This window comes from Anolis carolinensis, chromosome 3 (assembly GCF_035594765.1).
Source record: "Anolis carolinensis isolate JA03-04 chromosome 3, rAnoCar3.1.pri, whole genome shotgun sequence".
Taxonomy (NCBI): domain Eukaryota; kingdom Metazoa; phylum Chordata; class Lepidosauria; order Squamata; family Dactyloidae; genus Anolis; species Anolis carolinensis.
This window is the reverse complement of record NC_085843.1, coordinates 113,207,205-113,215,598: the sequence shown is the minus strand read 5'-3', so window position 1 is coordinate 113,215,598 and position 8,394 is coordinate 113,207,205. Positions and strand designations below refer to the sequence as shown.

Below are 8,394 nucleotides of genomic sequence, written 5' to 3'. Positions count from 1 at the left end.
AGGCCTTTGACAACACATTGAACCCCTGTGTTGCTCAATGATGCCTGTCTGAAAAGTGTATCACTAACATGAAGTGTTTGGAAAGTTCTGTGTTATGGAATCAATGTGGAAATTTGTGGGCAGTGTGCGGTGGAGAAAGAAGCATCACCTCAGTCCCATCAACCCTCCAAAGCAGGGGTCCCCAAACTAAGGCCCAGGGGCCGGATGTGGCCCTCCAAGGTAATTTACCTGGCCCCCGCCCTCATTTATAATATAATATTTTTATATCAGTTTTAATAATATAATATATTGTATATACATATAATAGTGATAATAATATTATCATTTTATACAATACAATACTAACAATAATATCATATAATAATATTAATTGTATGTTATATATTACATATAATATTACAGTATAGTGGTATAGTTCAATATAGTATAATGCTAATATTGTGCTATGCTAATAATATAATATATTGTATGTACATACAGCTGCTCTGAGTTCCCTTTGGGGTGAGAAGGGTGGGATATAAATGTAGTAAATAAATGTAGTAAATGAATAAATAAATAATTTTGGACTTAGGCTCGCCCAAAGTCTGAAATGACTTGAAGACACACAACAACAACAACAACAACAATCCTAATTAACCTGACTATCTCATTGGCCAGAAGCAGGCCCACACTTCCTATTGAAATCCTGATAGGTTTATGTTGGTTAAAATTATTTTCATTTTTAAATATTGTATTGTTCTTTCATTGTTATTGTTGTTGTTTTGCACTACAAATAAGATATGTGCAGTGTGCATAGGAATTTGTTCGGTTTTTCCCCCCAAATGATAATTCGGCCCTCCACAGTCTGAAGGATTGTGGACCGGCCCTCTGCTTTAAAAGTTTGAGGACCCCTGCTCCAAAGGGTCCTCGCCTGAGACTTCTGCCTTATATATAGTTTCCCTACAGAATGATACCTGTGGTAGAGATTTTTAAAAAGGGAGGGAAGGGGACATTTTGTTCGAGGTGACAGAGAAGTGAGTTGACACGTCGGGTGCCTGTCTGTTGCGCCTGGGAGGCCGCTTTGCCTGTCAACACCGCCTCAGCTTTGCAAACGAACGACACAGCCGAGGCATTCCGCCACAGTCGAAACAAAACACAGCCCCCCCCCCCCATCCGCCCCCAAAGGTTCAAAACCGCCGCGAGGGCTGAAGCGCGGAAGGAAAGGGGAACAAAGCGGCTCGGGAGAGGCGGGAGGAGAGCAAGCCGCTCTGGGTTGCAACCACACGGCTCCACTGAAGAGGCGAGGTGGTTTTACGCAGCCTGCCACAAGCGAGAGAGAGAGAAGGCGAGGTGAAGGAGGGAGGAGAGGAGGACACAGTGAAGAGGAGGAGGAGGAGGAGGGAAAAGGCGCGCAGAGGAAGAGCCGCCGCCGGAGGGCGAGCGGAGGCGCTTCACTGTGTGTGAGTGTGTGTGTCTCCCTCTCTCTCTGCTGTGAGGAGAGGGAGGGACGCATGGAAGGAGGACCCCTGCTTCTCCTCCTCCTCCTCCCTCGCCTCCTCGCCCACCCGCGGCGCCGCTAAGATGCTCCTCGGCTGACATCTTCCTCCTCCTCCTCCTCCTCCTCCTCCTCCTCCTCCTCTTCTCACCATGGACAGCTTCGACTTGGCGCTCCTGCAGGAATGGGACCTGGATTCCCTCTGGTGAGGATGCTTGCCTTGCACACTGGGTTTCTGTCTGTGTGTGTGTGTGTGTGTCACAGAGACGTGGGGTGAGGGGAGAGCCTTCGTGGGGTGCCCTCACTTCTGCCCCCTCCCTTTCGAGTTTCGCCCTTTCGCGTCACCTCTGTGACAAAAGCCCGCACCCCCCTCTAGGTTGTCTTTCGCTCCCCACAGAGTCGCATTGTGGCTGTTGTTTAGGCGCTCTGCCCCCTCCCTCCCTCCTGCCCCTCCTAAATGGACGTTTCTTCCCACCCACCCCCCTCCTGTCATTTCTGCCCTCCCACCCCGAAACTCCATCATTGGTATCCCCTCAGTTTCATTTCTTTTGGGTACTTCTGCTCCCCTTTTCCCCGCACCCCTAAGGCATATAGCTTTATTCCCGCCTTCCTGTGTCCCACTGGATGTGCCTGCCTCCCTTGTATTTCTGCCCCTCTGTTTCCTTAGCTGCCCCATGGAGCCCTTCCTTCCCTCCCTCCCTCCCTCCTTCACCTTGGGCTGCTGCTCCTTGCGCCTCTCAGCCTGGAAGCTCCTGCATTTCCAAGAAGCATCTGGCAGCAGTCAGAAACCATTTCTAGAAACATCATTAATGCCTCCAGGTAGAAATTACACCCTCTTCCTCCAAAGTGCTCCTGCTCTCCCGTCCAGGGTGGCTCCCAGACTTGGCGCCCTCCCTTTTAACTCCACATTAGGGGTGATAGGATAGTCTAGATGGGATGCCCGTGTGTGTTGGGGCTGCTTGTCAATCAGGGGTACTTTGTGCCACAGCTGGGTGCCACTTCAACCCGTGCCACCTTTCCTGTTGATTATCACCCTTGCTGCTTAACCTTTGGTGGTTGCCCCAGAAGGCAGTGAGTGTCATAAAGTAAAGGTAAAGATCTCTCCTTGACATTAAGTCTAGTCGTGTCTTACTCTGGGGATTGGTACTCATCTCTGTTTCTAAGCTGAAGAGTCGGCGTTGTCCATAGACACCTCCAAGGTCATGTGGCCAGCATGACTGCATGGAGCGTTGTTAACTTCCTGCTGGAGCGGTACTGTACCTATTGATCTATTTACATTTGCATGTTTCTGAACTGCTAGGTTGGCAGAAGCTGGAGCTAACAGCAGGAGCTCACCCTGCTCCCTGGATTTGAACCGCTGACCTTTTGGTCAGCAAGTTCAGCAGCTCAGTGGTTTAACTGTGCCACCAGGGGCTCCAATGAGTGGCATATATGTTTGTATATAAATGACTGGTAATTTGTAAGAAGTGCAATGTGTTTTAGTTTGACATACCACTTATTTGTATATTGTTACTGATGTTTGCTGTATAACAGGTTTATTGTCTGCTCACATCTGCACCCTTTTCTAGGTGCTACTACGATTTTTGGAGTAAATCTTCTGATGATGATGGAAGCTGGTTTGCTGAAATGGAAATATTTGTAGTTTTGTTTCTTGCTTCTTGTAAAGACATGTCAAGAATGCATCCTCATCAGGTCAAAAAACACAGCACATTATGTCTCATGTGATCTGTGGTTTAGCTACAACTGGTTCCTTTTCATTAAAGGGACACCCAAACAAGACAAATATGCTTGGTTGTACACTCTCCCTTTTAGAAAGGTCTTGAGCCCATGCCATGCAAGTTTTGCTAATATTGTCTCTATAAAACAGGACAATCCTGTGTCCAGTTCCGTAGGGCTTAACAGTATAATCCTTAGGATGTCCAAGATCAGAAGCAAGATCCATAGAGTGTGATGGTTTACCCACAGATCTGTGTGTATAGGATTGCAGTCAAACCCATTGTTTACATAGTGTTATGGCTAGGCTACAGTGTTCTATACACTTTTTATTTCATTTGATTTTAGAAGAAAGCCCTACTGAACTCAGTTGGAATGGGACTTATCATCCATTAATCATTCACAGACTCCTATCAAGATGCTTAAATAAATGCAAAATTGCAACAATGGATACAGCTAAAAATAAATGGCCTATATTTTAATTAGTAATTATAACACTGAATATTTTGAAAGTTTGTAAAGGTTAGACATTATAGTGCTCCTGATAGAAATAATGTAGTTAAGGGTTATGTCTGTTTTTCAGTTATAAATATCAACTGATTAACAGCTAAGCTGTAATATTTATTTGTAGATGTTTCAAAGCTCTCGGAAACCTCAAAATCCCACAAATATTTACTCAACAAGATGGAGTAGGGATAATATTTTGGTTGTTTTAGATTCTCTGCTCCAAACAAAGAGGACCTTGATTTCCTTTACAGTGGAAATGCTTTCTGTAAGGATATATTGAATATCAGAAATAACACAATAAAATTGTGAAGAGACAAGTAGCACTCAGCAAATTATATTCTGGTAATTTTTAAGTAGTCTTGGGTATTATGGCTATCAATAAATTGAGTTTTTTGTTTGATTATATTGAACTGAAGCAGTATGGTTAACCTTATATGAATAGCATGTATTTGCCTAGATAGCAATCCTAAGGATACCGTAAGTATCCTCTTGCATTTATCCTGGCAAAGATACTTAATGCTTTCAGTGTGTCTTAGTCCCATTGTGTTCAGTTTTTATAAAACTGAAAGCGTAAAGGAATTCAAGGTTGTACTGAGACTTGGTTTGCACGTTGCTGAACCACAGAATATCTATACTTCTTGTTTCTTGATAACCCACTGGGTCATAGATCACCCCACTGAAACACCTCATTTGAAGCTGTGTGTATTGTCTTGCTCTTTATCACATAGAAAATCATTGTGGTGCAGAGGAACAGCAAGGTGTCTGGCAAGACCTGTTTCATTTGGCTCATGGGTGGCAAAACCTACAATTAATTTATATTTGCCACTCACTTCTATACTTGCTTCTCCATTTTTTTTAATAGGCAGGGGTTATCTGTTTGAGTCTTGGCTTGACTGCTGATACTACAGTAAAATGTTTCTCACAACACAGGTGTCGTGTTTCACTCTATAAATAAGAGCAGAGACATAATATTCATAGATACTTTCAAGCATGAATATGGATAAAATTAAGGCTTCACCACAGAGTGACCTGCCTGAAGATAACACTGAGCTACAAGCTAGCTGGCACATGTGGAAGTCTATTCATGTCCCACTTCTACTCTCCATCCCATTATTTTGAACCGTTAGGTTATTGATATGTACAGTCTATTGCCTTCTAGCATGTGTCTGTCCACAGACCAAAATACACATCACAGATCTAATTTTAGGCACCAGAGCCTTGAGTTGACAGACTCTTTTTATTCTAAGCATGGTGGCTGTTATTACCTGAATAAAAGGAAAAGGAGCAAAAATGTGAATGTCATTTTGTGTTGAAGAGCAATATTCTTAAAGACTTGTGAAGTCTTATTGTGCTTTGGGATATATTTTCAGTGATTTGGGTACTCAGTTAATGACAGGAGAGCTGTTTGTCTCAGAGTACTCAACTGCTTTAGGTGAAATTTCAATATAATAATAACATCTCTTTACAATGTTATATTTTATGTTTTTTATAGAATTAGTCTTTACAATGATTTGTGTTCTAACAAAAGTAAATAGTACAAATGTGATAATGAAATCAATAGCAACACGAGAATTCTCAGTGGCCGTGTATACTGTATAGAGTTCAGTAGCTTAGGTGCCTTATTGTGGGCTATATCAGTATTATTGAATGGTGGTTTTAAAAAAAAAGAATTTTGCTGATACCGTAGTTAGGTAATTACTGAAGATATTATTTCCTAGTGGAATGTCAACTGCAGAATATTACATAGAAATGAACTGATGCTGAAACTGCAATGTTTTTCTAGGTTCTGCACAATGCATGAGGAAACTGTTATATCCCCAGCTGTATTGTAAAGATTTCAGTTGGCTTTCCTTTAAGAAAATCTATACTCATAGTCCACAATTAGGTAATGATATATTTGACACTAAGTAATAGTTATAGCAATAAAATGTACCCCATGCATTTCCTGTATACATTAAAAAGGTGCATAATGCATAGGTTGTTTACAATCAATTCACCTAATTCTCCATAGATTTACAGCTTAGATGTTGGTTCAAAAAGCACTGTTTCTTATTTGGTTGCACTATAAATGCACTTTACTACAGTTACAAATGTGTTTATGGAACTCAAAGCATGAGATCCTTGCAGAGTTATTGTAAACCATATCGAAGTTCTAAGCATGTAATGGAAGTATTGTTATTTGACATTTCTTAAGGTCCTCTCGATGAAAAGGGCTATATTCTACCAATGAACAATAGTTCCTTTTAATGTTTTTTTGAAGAATTTTGAAGCCAGGTCCCAATAATCTTTTTCTAAAATGGTACTGGAATATGACTTCTAACATATTCACCCCAATTTGATAGTTAGTGTACTTGTGATGGGTTCACTTTTCAATGACTGTAAATAAACCCTAGGAATTAGGAATTGTGGAAATTAAAATATCAACTGTGGAATCTCTACTTAAGAGCATTCCAACTTAAGTGCATTTTGAGTTTGGCCTGTGTTTTGCTTTGACATATAAGCAGCATTTTGAGTTAAGAGCTAGTGCCAGAGGGAGTGCTATCACGAGAGTACAGGGCTTTGGGGGTTTAAGAGAGCAGCCTCTGTGCCTCGTGCTTCCATGACTCGTGCTCTTGTCTGCTTTGGGAGATTGCTGTCTGCTTTGCTCCTGTCTGCTTTGAGAAACTTTGGATTAGTTGATTTTGTGTGGTTTTTATTCCTGGTATGTTTGGCTTCATGAAGTGAGGGAGGGGGAGGCAGCAGGAAAGGGGGGGGAGGGTGGAATGAAAACAGTATGAAGAAAATGATACTTCTGCCTCTTCAGTTTGTGCTTTCTTGCCACAACTTTATGCTTCTACTATTTTAAAGTTGATCTTCCTTTTTTTACTGTTCTACATGAATGTGCATTTATACATTATTTATTTATAAAGTACATTTTCTTATTTAAAACGTGTAATAAAACATTGAGGGTGTTTTGGGGGCGGGGGGAATGGATTAATAGAATTTCAGTGCATTTCAATGGGAAATTTGCTTTGAGATAAGAGCATTTTGTATAAGGAGCTCAGTCACAGAATGAATTAAACTCTTAAGTCAAGGTATCACTGTAACTGCAGATTGTTATTAGCCTAAAAACCATGAAAGTAATTTAAGCAAACACTGATGAGAAAATAATTATATATATATATATATATATAGAGAGAGAGAGAGAGAGAGAGAGATATGATGAGGCAATGTCTCCAGACGAATATCTTTTTTAAATGATGGTGACGGAGTTATGAAGTAGCCAACTGCATACCTCTTAAAGTGCTGAGTTACAGGATATGATTCCCTAAGAAAATTCACAGAAGGAAAATTTGTTGTCACCTTCTGCTGCTCCACTTCCAAAATGCCTATTTGAGAGTCTTGGGGAGCCCTTGTGAACAACATGGCAGGGGGTGTTGGGAATTGGAGGGAGGAAAGCACTAAGAGTGTGCAACTAGTTCATATGTTAAGGAGGATTTGAAACTAATCCTGGATTCCTACGATGGTGTCCATAGCCTCAACTATGCTCTTGAACATTTCCCTCCATGTTCACAAGTTTCCTTGTCCCTCCCAATTTCTTTGAAATAAACCATGTAGTAAATCTAAAAATAACCACTGGGTAGCTTTCAAATGTCAACATAATGTGCTAATCTCCAACTAGCATGGAATAGTGGTTTGAGCATTGTGTTACAACCCTGGAGACCAGAGTTCAAATTAGTGTTTGATCATGGAAACCCACTGGGTAAAACCTTGGGCAAGTTACATTTTTCTCAGTCTCACAGGAAGGCAAAGGCAACACACACACACACCCAGACCAAATCTAGTCAACAAGTTTCCATGATAGGCTTTCTTTAAAGTCACCTTAAGTTGGAAATAACTTGAAGGCACACAACAGCATTATATTCTTTTCCATAGATGCATATGTACTGCAACATATTTTAAAGTGTCACTGGGAAGAAACAACAGCTATTACGAGTGGGGAAATATTCCTGTGATGTTGGGGATCAGAGCCTTGTCAGTTTGTAAGATGTAAGAGTTGGAGCAGACACCTGATTTCAAAATAGTACTATTGTATTTTTGAACATAACCCAAAATTCACTTTTTGAGCTGTTACTTTTATTTTATTTACTCTATCTTTCTCCCAAGGAGTTAATTATAGTAGCCATTTTGTGAGAGCATCTACAAAATTCTTTCAGAATTTTAGATTGCCCATATGTTCAAAAGCGGTAAAGTCACCTCAGATCTTCTCTTCTTAATGAAAAGTTTTATCAGATTTGATAGTCAAAGCAGTAGCAAACTCAGCATTGTTTTGTTCACTTTAGAGTTTCATCCTAACACATAGTAGATGGCAGTGAGAAAATCTAGTTCCAGGGTTCTCAAACTTTTTCAACCTCAGAGCTCTTTTTGAAGCGAACATTTCTTGTGGAGCCCCAAGAAATGTTTATATATTGTATTAAATATAATGTATATAAGACATGGGCTGGGCCAGTTGCAAATGGATGGAGAGAGTTTGTTTGAACTAATTCACACAATCCAAAAAAACAATCCAAAAAAAGGGGGAAAAAAGAACAATACAATATTTTAAATGAAAAACAATTTCCGCCAACATAATCTTAACAGTATTTCAGTGGAAGACTCTTGGGGCCACCCAGTCCAACCCCCTTCTGCCATGAAGAAAAAGCACAAAGAACCCTCAACAA

At 40.8% G+C, this 8,394-nt stretch overlaps 1 protein-coding gene across 3 annotated transcripts in view; it reads left to right on the top strand.

The window, feature by feature from the left end:
* Positions 1–1,191: 1,191 nt before the first annotated feature.
* Positions 1,192–8,394, top strand: part of aff3 (ALF transcription elongation factor 3) — a 328,454-nt gene continuing 321,251 nt past the window's right edge. For 2 of the 3 annotated variants that reach the window (XM_062975376.1, XM_008120270.3), the window contains exon 1: positions 1,194–1,679. In XM_062975376.1, the coding sequence (XP_062831446.1) occupies positions 1,627–1,679 (53 nt within the window). In that variant the 5' untranslated portion in view covers positions 1,194–1,626. Of the gene's footprint in view, positions 1,680–8,394 lie in introns of all 3 variants that reach the window. The other variant, XM_016997240.2, reaches the window with a different exon arrangement.